General features: G+C 53.7%; 8 protein-coding genes across 8 annotated transcripts; 5 read left to right on the forward strand and 3 right to left on the reverse strand.

Annotated features, from left to right (window-relative positions):
• Positions 1 to 5,830: 5,830 nt before the first annotated feature.
• CH63R_11595 (Integral membrane protein) lies at positions 5,831 to 7,425 on the forward strand (the record flags this gene model as incomplete). The annotated part of the gene is made up of 2 exons (XM_018306569.1): positions 5,831 to 6,472; positions 6,544 to 7,425. 2 exons carry the CDS (start codon positions 5,831 to 5,833, stop codon positions 7,423 to 7,425), a joined length of 1,524 nt encoding a protein of 507 aa, XP_018153410.1.
• A 951-nt stretch (positions 7,426 to 8,376) lies between these two features.
• CH63R_11596 (uncharacterized protein) lies at positions 8,377 to 9,924 on the forward strand (the record flags this gene model as incomplete). Its single annotated transcript, XM_018306570.1, has 1 exon — positions 8,377 to 9,924. One exon carries the CDS (start codon positions 8,377 to 8,379, stop codon positions 9,922 to 9,924), a length of 1,548 nt encoding a protein of 515 aa, XP_018153411.1.
• A 606-nt stretch (positions 9,925 to 10,530) lies between these two features.
• CH63R_11597 (uncharacterized protein) lies at positions 10,531 to 10,731 on the reverse strand (the record flags this gene model as incomplete). The annotated part of the gene is made up of 1 exon (XM_018306571.1): positions 10,531 to 10,731. The coding sequence occupies one exon, from the start codon at positions 10,729 to 10,731 to the stop codon at positions 10,531 to 10,533; it is 201 nt and encodes a 66-aa protein (XP_018153412.1).
• Positions 10,732 to 16,411: 5,680 nt separating this feature from the next.
• On the forward strand, positions 16,412 to 17,775 carry CH63R_11598 (Chitin deacetylase; the record flags this gene model as incomplete). Its single annotated transcript, XM_018306572.1, has 2 exons — positions 16,412 to 17,026; positions 17,098 to 17,775. 2 exons carry the CDS (start codon positions 16,412 to 16,414, stop codon positions 17,773 to 17,775), a joined length of 1,293 nt encoding a protein of 430 aa, XP_018153413.1.
• Positions 17,776 to 18,818: 1,043 nt separating this feature from the next.
• CH63R_11599 (Heat shock protein 70) lies at positions 18,819 to 19,643 on the forward strand (the record flags this gene model as incomplete). Its single annotated transcript, XM_018306573.1, has 1 exon — positions 18,819 to 19,643. One exon carries the CDS (start codon positions 18,819 to 18,821, stop codon positions 19,641 to 19,643), a length of 825 nt encoding a protein of 274 aa, XP_018153414.1.
• An 888-nt stretch (positions 19,644 to 20,531) lies between these two features.
• CH63R_11600 (uncharacterized protein) lies at positions 20,532 to 20,726 on the reverse strand (the record flags this gene model as incomplete). The annotated part of the gene is made up of 1 exon (XM_018306574.1): positions 20,532 to 20,726. One exon carries the CDS (start codon positions 20,724 to 20,726, stop codon positions 20,532 to 20,534), a length of 195 nt encoding a protein of 64 aa, XP_018153415.1.
• A 304-nt stretch (positions 20,727 to 21,030) lies between these two features.
• Positions 21,031 to 22,182, forward strand: CH63R_11601 (Aryl-alcohol dehydrogenase AAD14; the record flags this gene model as incomplete). Its single annotated transcript, XM_018306575.1, has 1 exon — positions 21,031 to 22,182. One exon carries the CDS (start codon positions 21,031 to 21,033, stop codon positions 22,180 to 22,182), a length of 1,152 nt encoding a protein of 383 aa, XP_018153416.1.
• Positions 22,183 to 22,738: 556 nt separating this feature from the next.
• On the reverse strand, positions 22,739 to 23,806 carry CH63R_11602 (Integral membrane protein; the record flags this gene model as incomplete). Its single annotated transcript, XM_018306576.1, is given in 4 exon segments — positions 22,739 to 22,832; positions 22,888 to 23,032; positions 23,088 to 23,499; positions 23,513 to 23,806. The coding sequence occupies 4 exon segments, from the start codon at positions 23,804 to 23,806 to the stop codon at positions 22,739 to 22,741; spliced, it is 945 nt and encodes a 314-aa protein (XP_018153417.1).
• Positions 23,807 to 25,557: the final 1,751 nt, after the last annotated feature.

Here is a 25,557-nt window from a genome sequence, read left to right on the forward strand (position 1 = left end):
TGTGCTGAGATTCGGAGGTTTTTCCCCCTCTTGTTTACCACAACAGACAAACCCAACAACGCCGTCTCTAGACTCCAGTTCAGGCAATATTGCTAAGGAACCCTGAACCGACTGTTTCAAACTTTGTCTCCGGAAATTTTAGTTCTGTGCGGGCCGTTATTTCGGTATCCAGCAGCCTCCTGTTCGCCCGATTAATCATCGCCACCGCAAGGCTCCCTAGCCTCAGAAATTGCTGCTGCTATTGATCACACAATAAGTCAACATACCCACTTTTGGAACACCCCCTCATTTGGAACACCCAGAATGAAGCTATCCCCAACATCACCACCATCTTCAATTAATTATTGACTAGGCCTAGATGCCACCACAATACAGCTTTCAGCTTCACTAGGGGTATCAGAGTCGCTGGATTCATCTGTGATATCCTCTTTTTCGCCAGCCTCAATCTGAGCCTTCTGGATGTCCTCAATATTGGCGAACTTGGTGTTTGGGTCGATCTGGACTGTCCTTCTTTTCCTTGCTGCAGTATTGGTGACTTGGGCCTGCAGGAGCTCCAGCTTATGCTGGGCAGTAGCCAGCTCATAGGCCTGCTCGCTGAAGCCTTTTTTCACCTTCCGGAATAGAAGGCGTTGAGTGAAGGCATCATTCTCTAGCTCTGTGAATAGCTTCAACTGCCCAGCCAGATCCTTCATCTTCCTTGGCGTCGACCACACTACTGCAGACGACGCAGATGCCCATCCTTCAGCTTCCTTGCCTTCCTTGCCTCCAGACTGCCCTTTGCTGACCTGATCTGAAGATGCTGATGGCTTTGGTGTTGTTGGGAGTAGGAGGGAGCTCATCAGAGGCTTCGCCATAGAGACAGGCCATAACCCTGTCCATTTCCAACCACTTCTGATGTTCTGCATCGTCATACCTGCAGTACGAGCCTTCTGATAACAGCCTATAAAGTTCCTCTTGCCTACAATAGTAGAGTCATTCCACTGACTAAGGTATCCAAGCTCCTTCCTATAGGCTGCCTTTACAGGGCTGAAGACTGACTGGTCAAGTGGCTGGAGCACATGGGAGGTATGTGGTGGTAGGAACAATAGATGGATGTTATTAATATAGCAGAGCCACATAAAGTCCGTCGTTGTGTGACTCCCATGGCCATCAACAACCAGCAGTCTGGCCTCCTCCTTGCCCTCCTGGCCCTCCTTGCCCTGGGAGGCAGTCTGAGGGATAGTCTGAGGGATGAAGACCTTCTGCAGCCATTCAACTGCAGTGTCGTCTGTAGTCCATCCATTCTCTGTTGCAGTGAACTGCCATCCTTCATAAGGGCCAAGGTCTAGAGGAAACCACTGCTGCTGGACTGTCTTGCCCTTATATATAATGAGGGGATCAAGGGCATGGCCCAGGGCAGAGATGCATTCGATGATGGATACCCATGCCCTTGATCCAGGCTGTTTCTTGCGTACAGACTTCGTCTCAGACATGCCCAGCACCAGCCCATTAGATCCCTGGCCCTCAAGGATACCAGTCTCATCCATGTTGTATCTATTGGATGGTTTAATGCCCTTGACCTCTGGTATGGCGAGGAGTTTGAACCAGTCCCTGATAACCTCAGTAGATGCTCCATTAACACGTCTAGAGTCAATAAGGCGACTTCTCTGGACCTTGATAGATGGGTTTCTCTTTAGAAAGGCATGGATCCAGCCCTTTCCTATAGGCTCCTTGTCCCCCATAGCACAGAGGATTCGTTCTGCGAATGCCCTCACTTGTTGATGGGTTGGGGCAACACCAAGGGCATGCTGGATTCGCACCCATTCAGCCAACTTAGCCTCCTGGTCAGGGGAAAGCCTCTGAAGGTCTGAAAATGCTGCTGCCCTTGCCTGGGTGCCTGTGAGACGGTTGTGGAGGGTGGTAATTGGGATGCCATATTCGCGGGCTGCCTTCCTTAGGCTTTGGCCGTCTGAAACAGCCTGGATTGCCTGATTGACTTCATACTCGGTATACTGGGCCATAAGGCAGGAATAAAGGTCCTCTGAAAAAATGAGGTTATTTGCATAAGGTATGAAATTGTTGTGATAGTTCGAAGTTGGAGGAAGTAGGAGGCTGGTGGTGGGGTTGAGGCATTTTTAGGTGTTCCAAATGAGGGGGTGTTCCAAAAGTGGGTATGTTGACTTACTTGAAATCAGACGGCTGCTTGATTTATTCTCAGGCAACGGATACACACGTCTAGCCTGTTTGGAGTTAGCTTGCGAAGAAGGTTCCCGAGGACTGCATTCTAGCAGCTGGACTCAGGCCGATTCATAGTTTGACGAACTCTACTCAACCAACCTGGCGATCGACCATTCATCCCACTCTGGGTTTCAGAGTAACAGGCCACTTTGACCGGTAAGAGTGAAGATGAACCCGCTATAACCGTGTTTGGAAGGTTGTTGCGTATCCAGAAAGCTGTTATGTCTGTGACATTTAGGCTGCGCGGCCTGCGTTCAAGAATCTGTCTCTTGCGCAAGGCAGATTCTGTTCGGCGTGATGAGTCATGGACGGCACACATACGGCGAGATAGCAATCACACAACAACTTGAAGGCAGCTTCGTGTCTAGCAGTTAACGTCCAATGCTTCTGTTAGATCCCAGCTTGTAGCTGATAGATGTTCACGGTAACTAAAGCACTCGGACTGGTGGAGGGTTATAGACTTGAAAACTAAATAGAGTACCTCGATAATGAAAGGCTGTATCATCAAGAGTGAACTGCCTTATGTAAAGGTAAACAGAGCCAAGAACAACAGCATTTGTCACCGTGTCAAAATACACCAGGTGTGAAGTTGCAACAGCGTGTTCTGATATTACCGCAATGCATCATCCATGCGTAATGTCTCAACAGTCGTACCTCGCCCCAAAGTCACTGATGACAATTCGATAGTCGGACTCTGCAAATAAGTTCCGTGGATCACCAGTCGACGCCACTCACATCTTCAACAGAAGTCTTTCTGCTGCCGGTTCGTCTCATCGTGCGTTCTCTCGAAGGCTCACACCGATCCTAATCGGATATTATACGTCGAAAGGTCCTGCTGCTGTCCACTCTCCGACTTAATTAGATCGTCACCTCGAGCTGTCCAGCCGACGCCGACGCCGACGTTGAAGACTTTTCTCCTCCCTCGGCAACTCGGACAGTCTGCTCATCCAGGGCGCGCCACCGTTTTGAGAAAGCACTGCGAGCGGCCAGCCGATCGGATGTGTCCCCTGCAGTGCGGCTGGACGCTAATAGTTGAGAAGCTAACGTAACTAGGCCTTAGCTGCGTTGCGAGACCTCTGCCCTGCAAATGTACCCTCGGCTAGGTAAGGGGCGGGGGGGGGGGGGGGGGCTGCCAAGGGTTGAAGGGCAGCATATCGCAATCTAGAATCTCGCAAAGGTCGAAAAGACCGATTTCACCCCTGTTCTTTTCCGTCAGCCATCGTGGGTTGCTGTATGCTGGCATCAATCAACCCCAGAATGATGGCAGGGCCCACGGAAGACACAGCAGGATCCAACTCAACATCACGATCACGAGTTGTGGTCCTTTGAGAGGCAAGACTGGGGACGGACCCCTACGGCCGTACAGGGCTGCTCGGCTAGAAACTAGTTGTGCGGACAGCGAGTCATGACCCCGAGCAGGCAGGAAACCTACGATGCTGCGGTCTGTCCGACGGACACGGGGTCGAGAACAGTTGCTTGCATCGAGTGAGCAGCGATTTATTGTTCGATTACGCGACAATTTGTCTCAACCAACATCTGCTTCGGGCCTCATGCCGAATACTTTGGAAGGGACGTGGAAGGTGTTTCGGCGCCGTGCAAACTCAGCCAAGAACGCTTTCTTTTTCTCGGACAGCCCAGCCAGGATCGGCCAGAGTTGACAGTTCGGAAGACGGAGAGATAATCGATGGAGTGGCGCCGCCACCAACCGACCCTTGCGGGCAATCGCATCATTCATTCCAATACCGGAGCCCACGTTGAAACGGGTAGATCGATGGTTCCTGAGGACCACGTTGAGAGGCCGCCACCAGGCAGGACATCTCGTGGTGTTTTGCTTCGTCAGCCCCAACGGTCCTAACCCGAAATGCGATTGCCCCTCCCCGTACCGAGCAAGGAGAGGAGAACGTGCCTTTTTCTTCGAAACAATCTATCAGAGGAGCGACCGCGTGGAAGCCAAGAGCCGTCAGACGCAGCCGCCAAGCCTAGACTGCCCAGTGGATTCAACTCTCGTTAAAGGTGACCGTCTTGAGCCTAGCGTGCGTGTCCACAACGTGAGCTGTGGGAACTGAGCTGAAGAAGCGCGATGGCGCTTGATGGATGGAGACATACACCACATCCAGGAGAGGAGACGCAGGGAGGATAGTGGGAAAGAGAGAAAGAAAAAAAGAGAAAGAAAAAAAAAACCAGTGCGTAAATCCACAAAAAGAGATTCTAGCTCATCCACATCGTGCCATTGCAACGACTCAAGCTATCCCACCTCCCAGCACGAGGACGTCCCGAACCCCATGCTAATAGCGTCTCATCATTACGGCCATCTCGGTAATTATTGCAGGCCATGTCAGTTCTCTCCCCCTGTCAGGCCATCTCGAAAAGCACCAATCACTGAACCTGATGGCCTCAGCTAAGGTTTGGCCTAGTTGTTTAGCACCAGCGGGTTCGTGGAGCTCTGGATCAGCCAGCCCTCGTGGCAGCCCGCCGCCTCCCTCCGCTTCTCGCCCCTGTCTCGGATTCCCCTCACAGGCTCGCAGGCGTTGGTGAAATGAGGCAGCCAGTCAGGAAGAGTCTAGGCCAAGGTACGGACGGATATGCAGTAGAGTAGGTAGACTACGGATACTCTGGTCAGAATTAATTTCGCTGGAATGGAACACACATCATTGCTAGGTCCGTAGAAGGTTCTTCTGGAACGTACTTACGGGATCTTTTGTCGTTATTTTTTGTTTTGGTGATGATGGGTTTCGTGATAGGGGCTGCCATAGAGAGGTTGCTACTCTGTACAGGTGGACGGACAGTCGGCAATCCAACGATTAAGATTTCATTCGATGAAACATCGCCCACAAGGCTTTTTGTTCCCCAGATTCATAACATGGCTGGGAAAACCCGCCCCTCCCTTCCCTGCCCTTACCTTCCCCTCTGCTGTGCTTCAGCTCGTCCGAGGCTCCAATGCCAATGTAATGAATGGAGCCATCCACGATGGGAGAAAGATCCGGATCCCCGGTCAGATATCCCTTTTGCGGTAGGCGGGCCCCTCTCTTGGCCACTGACACATATCCCATCTCCATCATCCCATCAGCTTACTATGTCTTCTGTTCCTATCCTATGTGCGGAAGATGTCTTTGCCAGCATGGGCCCCCCCCCTTCCCACTCCTCTCCGTTCCCTAGTTAGTCATCTACAGAACAGGCCTTGTTCGCCAGTTTTCGGGTTGTTGATTCCATTGGCACTAAACTTCCCGTCAGGGTCAGGGTCTCCATCATCCTCACCTTGGCTCCGTAGTTCTGGTCTGGGCCCTCCCCTCCCCTCTGAGGCGAAGGGAAAGGCAAAAGCAATCCGTTTCGGCCATTTAATCATCTGCCCTGCAGCCACCGGGCCAGCAGGATGAACTGCCGCCCAAACTCTTGCGTCAGTGGCATTTCCCCAACCATAGCATCGACGGCATCTCGAAAGGAAAGGGTTCCTGAACAAAAAGAAGATTGAATGGACTGGACGACACCACGGTAACCACATGTTGTCCGACGGCGACTAACACGTCCTCCAACGGCTTTCCTTTCTATTCTTCTTCCCCGAGCGAACGCCACCACTCGGGGTTCCGACGCCCCCGACCGGCGATCCAGTCCCGCCATGGACCCTCAAAGCCAAACGCTGGCGCCACTCCCCGACGTCCTTCGTCGGGGCCTCACGGCCGTCTCCTTCTTCGGCTTCCTCTCTTTCGTCACGACGACGGCGCTCTTCTTCGTCCTGACGTACAGGTTGCTTTCGTGGTACTTCGCGCCGGCCCCCGGGCGGCCGCAGCGCATGGCGGACGAGCCCAACGCCGACGCCGTTCTGGCCGAGGAGATGGGCCTCCCGGAGACCATGTATTCCGCAGGCGGCAAGACGAGCAATAGCAGGACGAAACGGGACGCCCCCAACCAGTTTCTCATGCTCATCTACAACCTCCTCCTGGCCGACATCCAGCAGGCCCTCGCCTTCCTCCTCAACGCGTCATGGCTGAGCAGAAACGCCATTGTCGTCGAGAGCACAACTTGTTGGGCCCAGGGCTGGTTCATCTCGACGGGCGACCTGGCGTCCAGCGCCTTCATTACTACCATCGCCGTGCACACGTATCTGTCTGTCGTGCGGGACTACAAGCTACCCACGTGGGCCTTCTGGACCATGATCGGCTCCGTGTGGTTCTTCATCTACGCTCTTGCGGTAGCCGGCATCATCATCACCAACAACGGAGCCGCCGACGGCGGTCTGTACGTCCGCGCCGCTGCCTGGGTAAGTTCCTGGGACCCATAGCCGATTCACGCGCTCTCGAAGCAGGCGAAGACTCACTAACATGACGCCAGTGCTGGGTTAATGTCCGCTACGAGGCGATGCGTCTCTACCTTCACTACCTGTGGATGTTCGTATCCTTCTTCATCACCGCCGCCCTCTACGTCCTCATCTTCAACCACATCCGCCGCACCAATCCCGCGCTTCAACTCCCGTCTTCCTCCAACAACACCACCTCCTCGGCGTCCAAGAGCAACCGCGGTCGTAGACTGAGCCACGCACATACCCTCTCGCAGTCGGGACACCAAAAGAGCTCGCATGGAGAGGCGCCAGCGGCGAATCCGAGCAGCGCCGGACACCACCCGGCCTTCCTCATCTATCCCATAATCTACATTCTCTGCACGGCACCCCTGGCCCTGGGTCGTGTCATCACGATGGCCGGGAAGCAGGTCTCGCTCGAGTACTTCTGCCTCGCCGGCGCCATGATCGCATCCAACGGCTGGCTCGACGTGCTCCTCTTCTCCACCACCCGCCACGTCATCATTTTCAACGCGTCGCCAGACTACGAGGAGACGGGCCTCGAGACCTTCGCCTTCATGCGCACGCCGGCCAACCGCCGCTACGGAAACATGGTCTGGGTCCAGGGCGCCGGGAGCGCCCCGCAGAACCTCACGGCAGACGAAGGCACCGGCGGCTGGCTCTCCAAGCTGTTTCGCGGAGGGCGCCGCCACGGGGCTGATACGAAACGAGACCGCCACCGTAGCGGCGCCCATCGGAGTATCAGCCAGGAGTCTCTGCGGAGGCGCGGCGGGAACATGGAGGGCATCCAGATGGAAACGGTGACCACGGTGGTTGTGGAGATGGACGGCCAGCCTGGGGGAAAGAAAGCGGCGGGCAGGCCGCACTCTGTTGACACCATCGAGAAAGAACGGGCGCAGAGCTTTGGAAGCATATGAGGCAATCGTGTTCCAGTGCAAAGGTCTGGGAGATGGTTGACCCATCTCGAGACTTGGAACAGGAATCTGGGAGGGAACTTGAAGCCACAGCCAGGCCATTTCGCCTAATGGCGGTCGAGACCAACACCGCAGGTCTTCGATCACGTTTTTTTTTTTCTTTTCTTTCTTTGTCAATATGTTTTTATACTTACTAAAGGTAACGTTCTTACGTGGATAGATAGCGAGCATCTGGGAGGTCACCTGTATTAACTATACCCCATAATGTCGTTCATGCATATCAGAAGCTCAGTCTCGACTCGCTTGTATCCTTTTGACTGTTCACCACTGCCTCTAGCCCATGCAGTTTGTGCCTTGGTTGCAGGGCAACAGCTTTCCTCATGATATGGTCCCCTATTATTAGAGCTAGTCAGTCCCATGCAGTTTGTGGTCTGCTTTGGGTTCTGGGAGACAAGACTGGGTGAGAAAGGTGTGCCAAAGTGGCACCCCAAGTACGTGGAATCCCAGCCCTTCTAGTCCTCTTTATCATTTGCGTCGAATCAGAATGAGCTGTCATCGACTCTGGGCGTTTGAGACGCAAAGCGGGACATCTTAACCTATCGTTCAAGTAAACAACCCATCTTACAACCGGGTCATGACCCTGTTTGGAGTTTGGCAATTCAACCAAACAAAGAACACTATGGTCGGATATCGTAGCATCGTTCGCTGAAACGACATCGCTGAAGCTCCTCAATTATTATTGAATGAATTACCGACGAGTATCAAATCTTCGCAGCTACATCTCGTATAGTCACTAGTGATGTATCAGTTCTGACCTGAGCTTCTCCCGACGTCTGCAATGTCTTTGTTAGATGAAAAGACGTCTGTGGGATAAAAGGCTATCAGAGAACGTAGAATTCAACATGAAAGACTCGAAATGTACCATATTCAACCTTCAGCGCTCATAAGACTAACATGCCTACCACACGACACGCCTCGTTCGCCCGACAAGTCGAAACCCCGCAAAAAGTCGACACCCTATCGACATCGCTGGTGGCCCACAACAGAACCGCAAAGCTCAACAGATTGAGTCGACCTGAAGACAAGCTCACTGCACAGAGCCTTCTGAACGAGTATACTAAATTTCTAGGTTCTCCAAAGACCAGGGTCCTCTTCCGCGAAGCAAGCAAGTTGCCCGAGCTCCAGTTCCGAGACTTCGTCAGTGACCTGCCCGCCCCGGCCTTCATCCGCACCACCGACCTCGGCGCGGAGATCGAATCTCTGCAAAGGGCACTCGCTTACTTCTCGCAAACTGTTAGCGGAGTTCCAAACGGCGTGTTTGATCACGTAGGCGCAGTCGGCTGCGACGTTGTCCAGAAGGGGGACGGCAGTGACAGAAAGTCCACCCTGAACCTCAGACTGGCAAAGAACAAGGGAATCCAGGAGGAGGACTTCAAGTTCTTTGGAATTCTTCTCGGACTTTTGAACGGAACCTCGAGGAATGTTCCGTCCGATGAGGTTGAGAGACTGTCTTTGCGCCACCCGCTCGTCCGGATCAACTACGACGTCAACAGGATCTATAAACAAACTCGGGAGAACACCGGGTCCAGCCCGAAGCCTTGTCTCGGCACCAAAACGACGGACAAACGGAGCGGTAAGGATTACATGACTGTGCTGACATGGTTACTAGAAGAGTACGAGCCGGAAGAGCTCCATTGTCTCGGCATGAACCGGAGAATCGTCATCCGCAAGTGCGGCGCGCAGTCGACTCACGGGACGACGGAAATTGCACAAATCTCGGTGGGCCAGATCATGCCGGACAGCTCACTGTCCTCGACCCATCTCTTACGGCTTCACCGAGCGTCGCAGGCGGCGGTTCGCTTACTGCGCAACCAGATCGCCAGCGATATCAGAGACGGACTTCGTAGGCTCCTCGAGTGTCTCCAGTCGTCAAACAAGCCACCGAATCTCTGCGGCGTCAAGGAAGAGGAGCTCATCCAGAGCTTTCCCTCCGTGCTGACTTGCATCGCAGAGCCTCTGACGCATTTGGAGGTGATTGCCGGGTTCCTCCCACGGTACTACCGCTCTCGGCACGCTGACGACGACGACGACGGCGGCCCCAAAGTCGACGTCCGGTTCTTCGCGCTGACGGCCCCTAATAACCAGGTGATCCACGGAAGAGGTAAGGCCATGAGCAGGCTAACCCACTGCGAGATGCAAGTTCTAGATCACTACCTTCTCCAGAGGAGGCCGGACAACCAGCTCCAGGGCACGCGCACGCTCGTGGGTAAGTTTATCGGCATCTCCAAGGTCTGCTGCCCGCTGTGCAGCATCGTCATGTGGACGCTGACGGGCGTCTTCGCGGTGGACGGGTCGCACGACGACCTCTCCGTCTGGTGGACGCTTCCCTTGTTCCTCTTTTGCGAAGACGGTCTTTTCAGCGAGCACAGGAGGTGTTTCTTCCGAGTCGTGGCGCACTGGGCGGACAAGCACGGGTATCAGCCTAACAGCGCCTGGCAGTAAGGGACTCACGTAGAACGATGGCAAAGAGACGATATTGTTACCATTCTTGCATCCCTGATGAGCACTTGTGTGATGTTCCGAAGCGGTTGTGAGTGACTATTTGTATGATTTGCCAAGCACTGAGCTGTTAGACCCTGGTTCGTCACCGTTCTGGTCAAAGAGATCGTCAACTTGGCAGGATGACAGCACTTCTGGGCTACCAAGTAGACTGGAAAAAGTTGCCTGTAACTGATACTGCAATGTTTTCTGTCCAATCGCTTTCCCAACCTCGTTTACTAGGGGTGGAGGGATAGCCTGCAAGGGGCCGGTTCAGTGACCTGAGACTGGAAACGTAAGAAGTGAAAAATAGATCCGTATAAAGGATAAAGAGCGTAGATCGTTCAATGACCATTTTGGTCAATACTGTGTAACGAGCCAAACGCTAGAGCAGTGGCATCATCCTCTCCCATATAGATACGAGGCGATGACCCTGGGCGTGTTTCTTCACAATGTATAGGTCACATTGCACTTGGTGGGCAGACTCTTGAGTGCCAACCTGGAATGCTGATAACCCCCATTTGACACTGTCTCTTGCCACTTCGCTGACGGGACATCATGCGCTACCGCTCACTCGGTTTCTCGTTGGCGTTCCTCGCTCTCACGGCGCTCGCCGCTGGGAGAGGCATCAGCGTCCACCTCGAGCCCATCCAGCTCCCTCCGACCTCCGCTCTCAACCCTCCGGGCAGAACTGATGTCGTTGAAGACCAAATCCTCGGCCCCCGGTTGTACAGCCACCCCTCGGGCAGAACCAATCACGAACAGGACCATTTCTTCGGGCCCCGATCTAGTCGCAGCCCGATCTCCCTCCGTTCCGTGTCATTGGCGCCGTTGCGGCCCCGCGAGGAAGCCCCCTTCGAGCTCCAGCAGATCAACTGCAACAACCCGAAAGAGCCGGAGTACAAGGGGCATGCGGACGTCCATCGTGACGCCGTCAACAAGGGGGCCAAGCGCTTCTGCGAGTCGGACTTCGCACGCGACACCCTTACGATCGTCGACGACACCATAGACCACCCGCTGCACGCCTGGCGCTGGCGCTACAAGGACCAAATGGGCGTCCTCCAGGACTAAGTCAACATACCCACTTCCTGGCCCCCCCCCTTCCTGGCCCCCCCAGCCCCACCAAGCTACACCAAAAGGTACTACTTTTTAGTATACCCTTAATTAATTGCCTAAAAGAGCTACAAAAATAAAAAAAATATTATTTTAAAGATCTTAACTTAAATTATAAATAAAAAAATAAAAAGAATAAATTAATAGTAAGATAAGCTTGAAATAGTACTATAAAAATAAAAGTTAGATTTTCTATATAATTTACTACTATTACTTATTATACTATTATTTTAGTATAGTAGTATAAATTCTACTTTTACTTTACTATATAGATTTAAGGTAGACTATAGTTACTATATTAACTTAATAAAGCTTATTATATATATTAATAATAGTTTTAGTCTATAATAAGTATTTTATAATAGTAAACTTTTACTAGTAAGATCTCTATTATAGAATAACTTTACTATTACTACTATTATAAAGCTATAAAGATAGCTTACTTTCTATATATAGTTTATATAAATATTATTTTAAATAATATAAATTCTATATAATTTATAATAGTATATATAGTAGTTAATACTTTAGTAGAAAATACTATATAAAACTTTATACTTTTACTAATACTACTATTTCTAAGTAGTAAGTATACTATACTACTTAATTTATATATTTCTATAAACTATACTTAAATATCTACTTATATATAGTTTTCTTTTTATTATAGTCTTTTTAGGTAATTAATTAAGGGTGTAGTAAAAAGTAGCACCTTTTGGTGTAGCTTGGTGGGGCTGGGGGGGCCAGGAAGGGGGGGGGGCCAGGAAGTGGGTATGTTGACTTATAAGGTCCTCTGGCGCGCCAAGTGTCGCACGAAGCAGGGGTTCCAGGACATCGGGTACCCGCTGGGGCCGGACGGGCCATCATGCGTCGATATCATGAAGGACAACTATGCGAAGTGTGAGTTCATGTCCCTTTGTGTTGTTCTCATCGGTGGCTTTTTGGGAATTGCAGTAGTCGGGACGGGTACTGATCAAGGACCTGCTTAGGCAACAACGGCGGCATCGGCGGCAGTACGCAGGTCGGATGTCTTGTTTTCACTCTCAATGCTGGGAGGAAAGACAACTATTACTGAAGAAGGTCGAGCATCATGCTCGATGAGGTTGGCGTCTCGACCGTATCATACATGCTACGTGTAATTGAACGCGCCATCAACGACGTTCATTTCGCTCAGCCTTGACTTCTCCAATTACCACGTCCACCATAGGTGAAGAATATAGGATAGTTGAAACATAATGAGCAAGGATGACAGTCACCATTGTTCGGTGGATGTGATGTTGATGACGAAAGCACACATGTCTCATCGACGAGAGCCTCCAGAGAATAATCGGGTAGGAACGATGTAGGCAATCGATCACACGGAAGTGGTTGTGGCCACTTAAGACACCTACCGACTGCCGTTGTTTGCCCATACTGAGAGCCGAGAGTAAGGAGAACAGCAACAAAAGCATCGTCACTCTTCACTTTGGGGGCATCTCCTAGGCAACGGAGCTGTCCCTATTAAATCAAGAGAATGGGGGTAGCGATTTCAGGCGGCCAGGCGGAACCCAGGCTCAAGAGCAAAGAAGCAGATATGACAGGCTGCAAATCGAAGCGGCCATTTCAGCCAGTGAAACATCGACGTCCAAAGAACGAGCCATGGGTTCCGGAGAGGAGATGGCGTGTAAGCGGTAACCCACCTGAAATATCGAACCGGATTCCGACTTCAAGCAGGCTGCCGTCTCGTTAAACAGGTAGCTGAAAGCCTGCAGATCTTGGCAGTCTCATCGGACGATCTCGGACGTGAGATTCCCAGTTGCCCGAAAGATGTGGTGAGATGAGGGGCTGTGTCGGCGCCTTGGAGATAGATGCTGGACCGCAATGCATCGACGAGTGCGCAGACGCGCCGGACTGGAGCCTACGTCCTGCGCCGACATGCGCTCTCATCCATCGATGCAGTCCAGACAAGACACTCATCCTATGGAGCAGGGCGGGATGACGCAAAGAGTGAAACACGGGTGGATTTCATTGCTTCAATCACTGTATCCCCGGCGAGCTGTCTCATCCGCGTCCTAGGGGGGGAAATACAGACAAGCTTTTTGCTGAAGGGATGCCTGCTTGTTGCTCCCGGAGAGTGAGGAGAGAGCGGTGAACCAGTGCCGACGCAGCATATTTGGGGGGCCATCATTGGGTCTCGGGTCGGGCACTGCTTCTTGGCGGTACATTTGCCATAGAGAGCCGGTAAAATCGTGATCTGCAGTGGGATGCAAGGCCGGGAGAGGGGGAAGGAGTGAAATGTATGTTCCTGTGGGAAAGGCAAGGCGGGCCTTGGCGTGTTGTCGGACAAATGAGATGGGCTGAACGAAACCAAAAACATGAATGGGAATACGATCCACGGTAAACTCACTCGCCCTGTATCTGTTTGTCTGTGACACGCGAGGAATAAGACCAAAAAGTGAGGCTAAGACAAGAATAAGCAACAAACAAGTCTTGGCTCTGCCGGCGTGGTGAAACCATGTTCCATGTTCCTGAGAACTGGCCTCACATTTTATATTGTTCCGATTTTGGACCGGAAATCAAAGAGGGAAAATGGTTAGGACAGGGAAGTGAGCCAACCCCCTCCCCTCGCCCTTGTCTCTCCGCCGAGTGCATGACCGGTGAACATTGCGAATGGGAGACCGGCTTATGTTGCCGGAGAGCCAGGAGTCGGTAGGCCAGGAGATGCAGACAATAACACAGGGCAGTGCGGCGCAGAGTGAGTTTTCACTGTGACGAGGCGGCGCCCTAAGGCAGGACAAGACTGTGCGAGGAAGGTGTGGCTGTGGCTCGCTGCTGCTTCGCATGGACGTTGAACGAAGGATGCACGTGATTAGCGCACGTGCTTTGATCGCAGTTGCCTGATGGAATTGGCAGGACGTACCTGCTGCCTACTCCCATAGTAGTAAAGGAAGGAAGAAATGGAGGGAAGAGGAAAATGGAAAGAGGAAACAGTGGTAGTCGCGCACTTATCCGCGTAAGGCTGATGAAACCAGTCGAATCCATGGAAATGGAATTCTATCCTGGGTATCCCCTATCTGTACCTGCCGTATCTGCCGTGCCAACCTGCCCAAGCACATGCCTGTCTGCCCTCCATTCTTGGCTCTCACAGGCTCCATCCCATCCCATCCCCCCTTCGGCAAAGCTCGGTCTGACGGAAATACTTCGATGCCGCTCTAGCTCTGCTCACCGTTCTCCCCATCGCATCTTCGAGGGCGGGCCAATACGAGAGAGATCCCACCCATACAAAGGTGCCATTTTTGGACCCAATCAATCTGACGTGGGACAAGGCCAAACTCAACATGCTGCTGGCAGAAAGTTGGTCATCTTTACCCACCCGTCTGTTCATTTGGCCATGTCGCCCAACGACCACTTGCTGGGGCCTATTCTCGCAACTCGGTCCACTGGGCGACTCGGTCTCTATAGGTAGTGTACGGAGTACAGATGTACCTGCCTAGGTACCTACGGCACAGCAGGACAAGCAGCATGCGCCTCGGAAATGAGAGCGACAAGAGACCAATACCAACCCGAACACACCACCCATCATCTGACCCGAGCAACGAAGACGGGGATGAGCGACGGCCATGTCAACGACAAAAATAAGCCCGCGCGAGAAGACGAAGAAGCAATGGAAGGAAGCCACTAACCAATCCTTCGTTCGTCTCAAGTCGATCCGAGCCACAGCCAACGGCGCCATGGGCCCTGATGGGTACATAGACAAACCGCCCACGCCGCCTACGGGAACACACTGAGACGCGGACCAGCCACGCCGTCGTCGCTCCGTGCCCCATCTACAAGCTTTAGCCTTTTGGCCGCCAACATCAATCTCCCAGCCTGTTCCTCCCATCCGTCGTCCGAACGCGCAGGAAACACGGCGGCAGGGAGACAGACTCCTCTTCTACCGTCGTCGGCGCAACACGAAACTGTTCATGTCGGCCGTTTCCATTGTAGAAGGGAATATTGCCCTCCCCTTTCTCAGACGACAATGTGCGACCAGACAGACACGGCAGTACCTGTACTTCGTCCAAGTGGTGGCTGATGCTAACGACCAATCACAGAGACGGCGTCCCTTGCGTCAAACACCATTCATGTACGGCCCTAATGCGCCAAGACTAGCCCCCGTCGCAAACCCCTCAAGAAGAGACAAGAAAAACGAATGCTGGATGGATGGCATCGCCAGACGAGAGAGACGACCCAGCGTCGCCCCACCCCCCGAGCACAGAGCATCTCCGACCAGCAGCTCCCTTCGTTTGGGCCTGCGCCGCACCCGGCGCCCATCTTACACGCAAGAGAAGCCGTTGTCGACCAAAGTTCCTCCCTCCCTCGCTGAACCAGAATGTCTGCGTCTGCCTACAGCTGGCTCCTCCCCCCGAAAAGTAGTACAAGCCTATGGGAAGCCCAGTCGCTGTCGTGGCTGGTACCACAAGCCAAGAACGGGGATTAAAAATAAAAAACCGAACTGCTGCCAAGTGCCTCCTCGGGCGCACACCACCGGGACTGCAATTTTGACATCCAGTCACTTGGGTCTGCCAATGCTCGTATTGTCACCTTTTGCCTGTTTGAGTCAGGGGGGCCACTACACGAGGACTTCGACAACTAAGGCCAGCGGCCCTGACTAACGGTTAACCCGACCTTCTTGGCTCTCATTTCTTCTTCGCCTGAGTCCTTTGCGACGATCCCACTACCAGCACCAGCCTGTGGTCGTGCGCTCTGTTTGCTCACAGCGTCCCCCGCAAAAGAAAACAAAAATCAACACTAATAGTACGAGATCGCAATATCACTCCTCCCCCGTATGGGCGTCCCGCGCTGGCCCTGGCGCCTTGCAGACAGCCGTCATAGTCACACACCACACACTCGTTCTCACTGGCACCAGTGGTGGCTGCGTTCTCCCCGCCGCCCTTTTCTTCCGACATCAAGCCATAACCCGTGGCCGCGCCCCTTGCGGGACAAGCACTCAACCTTGCAAGTTGCAAGACAGACTTGCTCGTGTACTGAGCCACACCCCTCCTCTCCCCGTTCTGTCCTTGCCTCCGGTCCTCCTATTTCTGGGGCCGTCCAGCCAAGAAAGTTCAGCGCCAGCGAGATGCCTGCGACCCCATGTTGCCCGAAAACTCGGCCGCCGCCGTCGGGCGCGGCACACGGACATGGCGCCGCGCCTGCGATCAACTCCTGCCCAGCCTTCCCCACGCACTGCTCGGCGGGTTAGCCCATCACTTTCATTTTATCTTCTTCCCGGGGCTTTCTCATGCACGGGAAGGCTTGTTGTGGGTCATCCCTTGGCGTTGTTGGTTGGATATAAGTGTATCACACTCTCCCCGTAACCATGACCGCGTACCGACGATATCCCCCTCATCCACCGCAGTCACTCGCTTCCATACCGCACCATCCAGCCAAGATGCTTGTTAGAGTACACTCGCTTTCACTCCTCGCAGCCATTGCCGCTTCTGGCGGACTGGCCGCCGCCGTTCCTCTCGAGTCCTCGTCTGCCTTCACCACCAGAGACCTGCCTCGTCCTCGATTCGGAAGCGTCCCGTATGGCGTCAGCATCACTCACTGCACCGTCAACGGCAAGGTTGCCTTGACTTTCGACGACGGTCCCGGAGAGTACACCGAGAAGGTCCTCGACACCCTCGAGAAGAACGGCAACATCAAGGCCACCTTTTACCTCGTCGGCACCAATGGCAACAACGGCGTCGCCAATCCGACTTACACCCCTCTGCTGAAGCGCATGTTGGGCGCCGGCCACCAACTCGCCAGCCACTCGTGGAGCCACAAGGACTTCAATACCATTTCCCGTGACGAGCAGGTCGAGGAGTTGGTCAAGAATGAGGAGATCTTCGCCAAGGTTCTCGGCATCGTGCCCACCTATTTCCGCCCGCCCTACACTCACTGTGATGGCCAGTGTATTTCCACCCTTAACGATCTCTCCTACCACGTGGTATGTTGTGTTGTCTTCTCATCTCGACCTTGCTGTGTTACCTTAGCCCATTTATTGACATTTCATCAAAGACCGATTACAACCTCGATACCAAGGACTGGGTTGACGGCGGTGCCAACTCCAAGGAGACGTACTCGAGCGCCATCAACTCGGCCAACCCTGCCAGCTCTTCCTTCATCGCACTCTCCCACGACATTCAGTCCTTCACCGTCAACGGCTTCGTTCAGTACATGATCGATGTCGCCAAGGAGAAGGGCTTCGAGTTTTCCACTGTCGGCGAGTGCCTGGGCGACCCTGCTTCCAACTGGTACCGCGACCCCAAGAGCGGCGAGCCCTCGGGCGGTAAGGAGGAACCCAAGCCTACCACGACCAGCAAGTCTGTGGCCCCCACCACTACTACCTCTGCGTCCACTTCCACCACCTCCCCCGCGGAGACCAAGACTACTGCATCGAGCACCACCGAGTCCGAGACGGCGAAGCCATCCGTTACCGACAAGTCCGCTTCCGAGACCGATGAGCCCGAGACGGAGACCGATGGTCCTACTTCCACCGGCGTCAGCCCTCCTACCGCCTCGCGGACCGTCGATGGCGGCGCCAACATCGGCATCCCCGTGACGCCTACGGGCACAACCGGCGCTCCGAGACCCACGAGCACGAACACTGTCGTCGAGGTCAACGCTGCTGGCCGCGCCGTCTTGTCTGCCGGCGGGGCCCTTGCTGGTGCCCTAGCGTGGGCGATGATGATTTGATGGACCGCACATGCAAACCACACGCCACATATCCCGTAGGAGGGAGTACCAAGACGTAATCTTCGTGTAATACTTTGGGTAATGCTTAATTTTGGGCATCACTGGGTCGACAAGACGCGGACGCCGAGACTGAGACGAGATGAATACATGATACCACGCCATCCATGTATTCGAGTTGATGTGTACTGGACATAGATGCATGAATAGCCGATTCAATATGAGATCCAAAACAATTTTTTATTTTTTTTTACGTGCATAGCGTACTGGCTGGCTGTGTGCTGCTCCTTTTGTCTAGCGGACCAAAAGACAATGTGGGGTTTGGTCTGGAGTCAAGGTCGACAAAGCCTGACGAGGACAAGGATAACGACAGGGGATCGGCTCCCACGTCGCAGGCAACTGAATAAACCCTTTGGGAGACTCTGGTTGCCATTTCTGAATTGTTATGTAGTCCAGATGGTACGCAAAGTTCAACCGAGCTGAACCACACAGCCTCCCCCCATCAAAACATCCTCCCTCGAGACTCACAGCTTGCTCGACAAGCCCTAGCATTCTTTGTTTCCTCGCTCTCATCGTGCGCATGGCCAGGTCGAGGCCACCTCAGCTTCGAGTCGGCTGTGGCCTGGGGCTCCTCACAACCCTTGTCCTCCTTCTGCTATTCTCACCATCCCCATCTGTCGTCGCCGCTTCTCCTGAGGCCAGGTCTTATGGACACGTCGTTGCTATTGTAAGCGAGAACCCCTACCTAAATTATCGTATCAGCCACGGCGCCGGCCCCCTCTTGACACTAACCTCATCTGACGTCCCCAGAGCCTCGGCCCATCCTATTCCAGCGTGGGAGTCTTCGCAAAGGGCGCTGTCAATACCCCCGCCGAGGGCCAGAGTAAATATGTCAACGGCTATATGTGCTCTCTCTCTCTCTCATGTTGTGTAACTGACCTAGACTTTTACGCTCCAGGCTTTCGTCTGTCCAGAGCAAACCGTCGAGCCTTGCAATCGGGGCTGAGCGAGCCGCTCGACGTCATTCTTTTCCAACCCAGGTGAGAATGCCCCGTTTCATCCGACGCGCGCTCGTCTTGCCAACTTTGTTATCCAGTCGTTTGCTCTGCCGTGCAGAAGAGTCGGAGTACTTCCTCAGCAGAGCCTTCCCGAACCCGAAGAACGGTCCGGGCACGCATACACACGACGGACGAGTGGCTATCGCCGAGACGCTGCCGCTCATCCTCGCCCGGCTCAAGGCCACGGCGGACCAGTGGCTCGGTCAGTCGACGACGCACGTCGTCATCGCCGTCCCGCGTCGCGTCTGCGACGATGAGCGGCGAGCGATCAGGGAGGCCGCCGAGTCCGTCGGGCTGAGCGCCTTGATGCTCTTGCCAGCCCCGCGGGCTGCTGGCTTGGCTTTCGGGGTCGACGATCACCAAGACGAGCGCGTCGGTCTGGTTGTCGAGATGGGACGGCGGCATTTCGAGGCGTCTTTGCTGGGATACGACTGGGGCGTTTTTGAAGACCTGGCAGATGTTACTGATACGGCCTTCGGCGAGGAGATGGGGGACCTTGTCGAAGGCTCTTACCCCACAGGATCCCGTGGCAGTGAGGACCCTTTTGAAAAGGCGCTTACGTATATGGACCTGGTCATCCGAGAGGCGGGCTTGACGAGAGGGGATGTGGACGACATTGTGCTGGTTGGCGAGTACGCCCGCAACGAAAGGGCGCGGTCGCTGGTGCGAGATTTCTTCGGCGGCAGGGATCCTTTGAGGTGTTCGTACGGCGCCGATGGCGGCTGCGATCCGGACGAGGCGGTCACGACGGGAGCCGCTATTTCAGCGAAGATGTACACGCTGCCCCGCCTGCTAGGAATTAGAGAGCCTTGATGGGCGGACGGGCTGATCACAATCGAGTCCTCCCCAGGCCCTTTCTCCCTTTCCTATACTATGGATAACGCTGCAGTGCGAGAAATAGGGGTCTGCAGAGAAACAGAGGATAGACGGGCAGAAACTGAGTCGAGGGGATTACACGGCCCAGCAGTCCTGCGCGGGTGAGAAAGGTAAAGGCTTGAGACACTGGTCCGGCCCTTTCTCGGCCATCAGCATTGCAGAATCCAGCACCGCAAAGTCACCTATATGCTGTTCGATGCAGAGTAGATCAGACCCAAAGAGTTGACGTTTTCAAAGAGAAGAGGTGTCTTGTTGTTGTGCCGACAACAGGACTGGAAGGTGTCTTTCAGAAAGGATGTCTAGATACTACCATGATAGAACAAGTTGGAGGCCGGTTAACGAGGTGTACCTCTGTCGTGAGTATGGGAAAGCAGAAATTGTGTATGTAGTGAGTGACCTCTGCTCTCTACGACTAGCCATACAAAGTGAATGGTATGTTGTGATATTTCTACCCAGACGAAGCTATCATGACTCGGTCAGCAACACAGATGCAGTCAAGATGTGCCCGATGAAGATTGGGATCAAGCCGGATGGGCATCCACCAGGCCAACACCTTTATTGACAGTCCCGATATGACGATGTCTCATCTTTGGCCAACCTGCGGAACGAAGTCTTTGTCGTGCTTTTTTTAACCGTTCCCCATCAGCATTTCGTAGCTAGCCACGGACCTTAGTACTCCGCCAAACACGCCTTCGATGGTCTCAAACTCAATAAAGACAGCCACAACACCAACGCTAACGCACTGTTGTACTATCAATGGAATTGGACGTCCGGTTTGGAACCCGGCGGATGTAAGCTCATAACGTACCCCAACACTGTCGGCCTCTAACTCCGATGCCACCCCGTCCCTATCGCTTCCAGCGCCCGCCTGTCCATCGCGGGGTTAACGGGGTTACGGGGTCGCGGGCCCTCGACGGCGGCCGAGTGGATAGGTCCTGCACCACATATTCTCATGGCCAGCAGAAGCAGGGGCCAGCCGAAAGCGAGCTCGATCGTCCTGATCTCGACCTCGGGGTCCATTTGAACGTCATGGTGGGGGCCAATGAGCACAGACGGCCTCCAGTGTGATGTGTACACCGTTCGATGATGACAGACAGTCAGCGTTTCCCGGAGTTAAGGTTTCGGTCGATTTCATGAACGTTAAGCACACCGCCAGCCAATATTGATTCGCTGGCTGGGTGTTGCGAAGAGCAAAAGTGGTATAAAGGGGAACATCGTCAGACGCAGTCTAATTTCGGACGTACTGCCCATCTCCTCCAGAAGCGTTTCTTGCTCGCCTTATACACCAATTTTTGAGACTCCGAAACCTCCATCAACCTTTACAATGCCTAGTATCTTCGAACCGGCCCCAGAGCCCAAAACCGAGCTCGGCAGGTACCGCGTCCTGTCTACCACCGCCGGCGTCAGAGTATCTCCGCTCTGTCTCGGCGCGATGTCCATCGGCTCCGCGTGGTCTTCGTTCATGGGCTCCATGGAAGAAGCTCAGTCCTACGAGCTGCTCGACGCCTTTTATGACGCCGGCGGCAACTTCATCGACACGGCCAACAACTATCAAGACGAGCAGTCGGAACAGATCCTGGGAGAGTGGATGGCCACCAGGAAAAACCGGGACGTCATGTTCATCGCGACCAAATTCACGACGCAGTACCGCCAGCATGCGCTTGGGCCGGGCAAGTGTGTCAACTACTCCGGCAACCACAAGAAGTCGCTGCACCTCTCGGTCCGGGACTCGCTCAAGAAGCTGCAGACGGACTACATCGACCTGCTCTACGTCCATTGGTGGGACTGGACCACCTCCATCGAGGAACTCATGGACTCCCTCCACATCCTTGTCGAGCAGGGTAAGGTTCTGTACCTGGGCGCTTCTGACACACCCGCTTGGGTCGTATCCGCTGCGAACACCTACGCCAAGGCGCACGGGAAGACGCCCTTCTCCGTCTACCAGGGTCGGTGGAGTGTTTTGGTCCGCGATCTCGAGCGGGACATCATTCCCATGGCCCGACACTTTGGCATGGCTCTGTGTCCATGGGACGTCCTTGGAGGCGGCAAGCTGCAGTCCAAGAAGCAGATTGAGGAACGCCGCAAGGCTGGCGAAGGCCTCCGATCCCTGTTCGGCTCGGAACAGTCTGACGACGAGCGCAAGGCCAGCGAGGTCCTCGAGCAGATTGCCACGGAGCATGGGACCGAAAGCATTCAGCAGATTGCCCTGGCATACGTGATGCAGAAGGCTCGTTACGTGTTCCCCATGGTCGGCGGCCGCAAGGTCGAACACCTGGAGGACAACATCAAGGCACTGAGCATCCGCCTCACGAAGGAGCAGATTCAGAAGATTGAAAGCTACAAGACCTTCGACATTGGCTTCCCCATGAACTTCATCTTGGACGACCCAAGGGAGGGCGGTCCAACAGCACCTCTGGTGGCTGCGTCGGCCCCGATGGCATGGCAGCTCCAAGGCAAGCCTATTGGACAAGAGTAGAATAGGAAGTCCGTCAAGGTTTTCTGAGTTCCGGGAACAATACAACTCTAATTGAACATTCAATGCAAACCTGTTTCTGTTGAAATCGAGCTTTCATTAACATTATTGATTTTCTGGAGTTCTTCAAGTTCTATCGTCAAGTCGTTAGGTCAGCTGCTGGGCTGGCTGGGGTTGTCCTCATCCATTCCGTTTCCGTCTAGGTTCCCCCTGCTTGGTCATGAGTGCCTTGCTGGAGTCGACCGTCGAGCCGGACGAGGAAGAAGAGGCCCCGGCAGTAGCTATTGAATCTCCCGAGCCGACGATGGGTGGCTTGTCCTCTCCTGGCTGCTGCTGCATGGGCATTCCCGAATCTCTTTCGGATCTTCTGACAGTGCCCCGGACTTTCATCCTGATGGCTTCGGGAAGAAATCGCGTCTTGACTGCGGTGTCGCGCAGCATCACCCGCAGTACTGGAATGGTCGCCGCCATGATGGTAATCGCCGTTTCGGCTGCTGCCCAAACGGCCAGTTCCGCTCCTCCGTCTGCGTCCCCATGTCAACACATCAGGCCTTGTACATCATGACCAAGAACTGAACTCACGAGAGAAGTCACCAGTGACATCGTTCACGGACCGCATATAGGAGGCTTTGACAAACGCAGCCATGCCGGCTCTGTTTCTTGTTAGCTGGTGCTTATGGGTTCAGGTTGTTGATAGAAGCCGCTTACAAAACTCCCATACTCATCGCCACGGAGACGCCAATCTTCTCTTTCTTGCTTAATGTCAGTCCCGATGATGCTTCGGCCGGGGTGGGCCGCATTAGGATTAGCCATGGAACGATGGCCAACGCGATGTCTAGCACACCAGAGTAAACTTGCAGCACTGTTAGTACAAATATGAGTAACATCCTGAAAGGCCATGGGCTTACCACTAACGAATATGCCGAAAGACACAACCCATTTCAGATCGTAGCAGGTTCCCTCACTAAAGGGCTTCCATCTCTTTTCGAGAGGGACGCACCCAATCCAGAATGACAATGCGGAGAATGTGAACAAGACATTCATGGAGATGATGGAAAACCATACGAAGGCTTTCTTCCAACCATCGCACATTCGGAGGAGTGATATAGCGAATGCCGTCTTGCTCCAAACCTGGCCAACAAACGAGCAGGTGATGGACGCCAGGCCGATGATTGCAAGCACAGATATGTTATCGACGGTAATGGGGAACCCGGGGCGGCCAAACCGGGACTTGATGATGAATTCGTTCAGCGAGGCGTCCGTTGCAAGAACCATCTGTGTGTCCCGTGTCAGCAGCGGCTTTGGGGCACAGTAGCGCCTCTGGGGCTCGTACCCAAGACGCTATGAGGAGTATATCCTCAAACCGAATCTTTGTGTACGAATAGGACACCTTGCAGTATATCCTCAATCCCAGGAACAATGCTGATATAGACACGAGAACCCATAGCACCGTCTGTATGGTTTCGGCGGCCGCGTCGTCGTCTGCGCGGGTGTTGAGTGCTATCAGGGTCCCATCCAACTCGTTCGTCGTCAAAGCCGTCTGGTTGACGGCTCGTGCCAGGGAACCCAGCTCCTGCAACCGGCTTCTTGAACAATGCTCACATCCTAGCGGGGGCACAACGGCCATATTCGGCTTCCGACAAGGGCACCAGCTGATACAGTGAAGACAGCGCCTTCATGGCGGGGCCGACTTAACACATGGTCGTCGGCGGTGCGAGCGTTGAGGTTTTATATGATAGACGGGACATGCAGACAAGGCATGCAGACAAGGCATGCATACAGACAGGGAAGGGCCATCGTAACAACCCTTGAAAGCATCGGCCAGTGGCGCCATTCCGTTATGTATGCAGATCCACGTGGGGGAGCTGTGGGCAACGCGGGGGGAAGCCTGACAGGCATCAGCAAGGGTGTCTATTCCCGGAGAGCCCTTATCATCAACCTCTTTGCACCGACGCAATCCCCGAGGAAAGCTAACGAGGCAAAACGAAGTTTGCTTTCTGCTTCTTCTGCACTGCTGAAGCTCCGTGCGCCGGAGGCATTTCAGAGAAAGCACGACCACAAGCCTCAGTTTCATAAGACGACATACCCGCGGTCTGCCATACACGAGACTCTCCCATACCAAGACGAAGGGAGCTCTTTGACCCCCGTCCCGTCTTTCCCGTCGTACCCAGTCACGGCGATGTGGAGAACAGGCGGTTGTCCTTCTCATCTTGCCCCATCTCGGTCCGCAAACGGGCCCAGCGAACGGGCTGTTTGAGTTATCACTACTGTAACAGCCGTGTCGCGGCTGGTGAGATGTCCTATTGTGCACGTCCTGTGTGGCTAATCCGGCCTCATTGTCTGAGAAGGAGCTGGGTTCGATCGGCTGTGCGATACGTCTGATCAGGGTGGCCCCGGTCTGGACTCTGCTGTACCCCAGAGATAGCAAGATCGCGGCGGCGCGCTTCGCTTTCCTTGCACACGCACGGGTGATATCAACTTTTGAATTTCGTCTCTTATCCTTATTCGGAATGGCACTCTCCCGCTGCACCATTTGCTCCCATCTTCAAGGCCAATGATTTTCCCATTCCGCGACACTGGTGAGGTTGCTAAGGGCAGGAGACTCGTCCATCGGCGGCTTCACATGGACCAGTGGCTTCTTCGGTACGGAGAGCTGTGCAGCGTCTCAATATTTCCCGGTCGTTTCCTGAAGCCATAATGGGAATTTTGTACCTGCGAAAGATTTATGCTTATAGGTACGAAAAGATCAACGCCTGTGAAGGACTCGAAGGGGTGTCCCCAACAGTCATAACGACAGATGATTCAGCTCTCATCTCCATACTTCCACTTTCCGGCTTAGGGGCACTCGTTTATTTTCTTTGTTGAGAACTGTTTATTTATCATTTCAAACGGAACGACGACTCGCTATCGTCTTAATAGGAAGACGGTAACATAGGTAAAGTCTGCTTCCATGTCCGAAAGTCCGTCCACCAACTCTTTCTGTACCTCTCCACCTGGGACGAGTCGGGAATTGCTGCAATTAGCCAAGAGATCGTCCTATGGAGTTTTATCTCTCGCACAGAATATCCGACTTTTGCCTCAAGGCCGGGCGCACTTCATCCTCCTGTGTTAGGTAACACTGGGCTAGATGGTGGCGACGGCACACTAGAACTTTCACATAAACCCCATAATCGTCGATTAGAGGCGGCGGTGATAGCCCAAACTCGGCTGGGAAGCATTCACGGGTTTTCAAATAGTGACCCTTATGAAATCAATTGCGCTGAATACCAAGCTCATCTCCACCAATCATATCGCATCGTCTTCATGTGAAAGTAGTTGACATCAATCCTCAGCAGAATGTAAATAGCCCCTTGATTATGGTCAAGCTTAACGTCCATC

The sequence above is a fragment of the Colletotrichum higginsianum genome, chromosome 8 (genome assembly GCF_001672515.1).
Source record: "Colletotrichum higginsianum IMI 349063 chromosome 8, whole genome shotgun sequence".
Lineage (NCBI taxonomy): Eukaryota > Fungi > Ascomycota > Sordariomycetes > Glomerellales > Glomerellaceae > Colletotrichum > Colletotrichum higginsianum.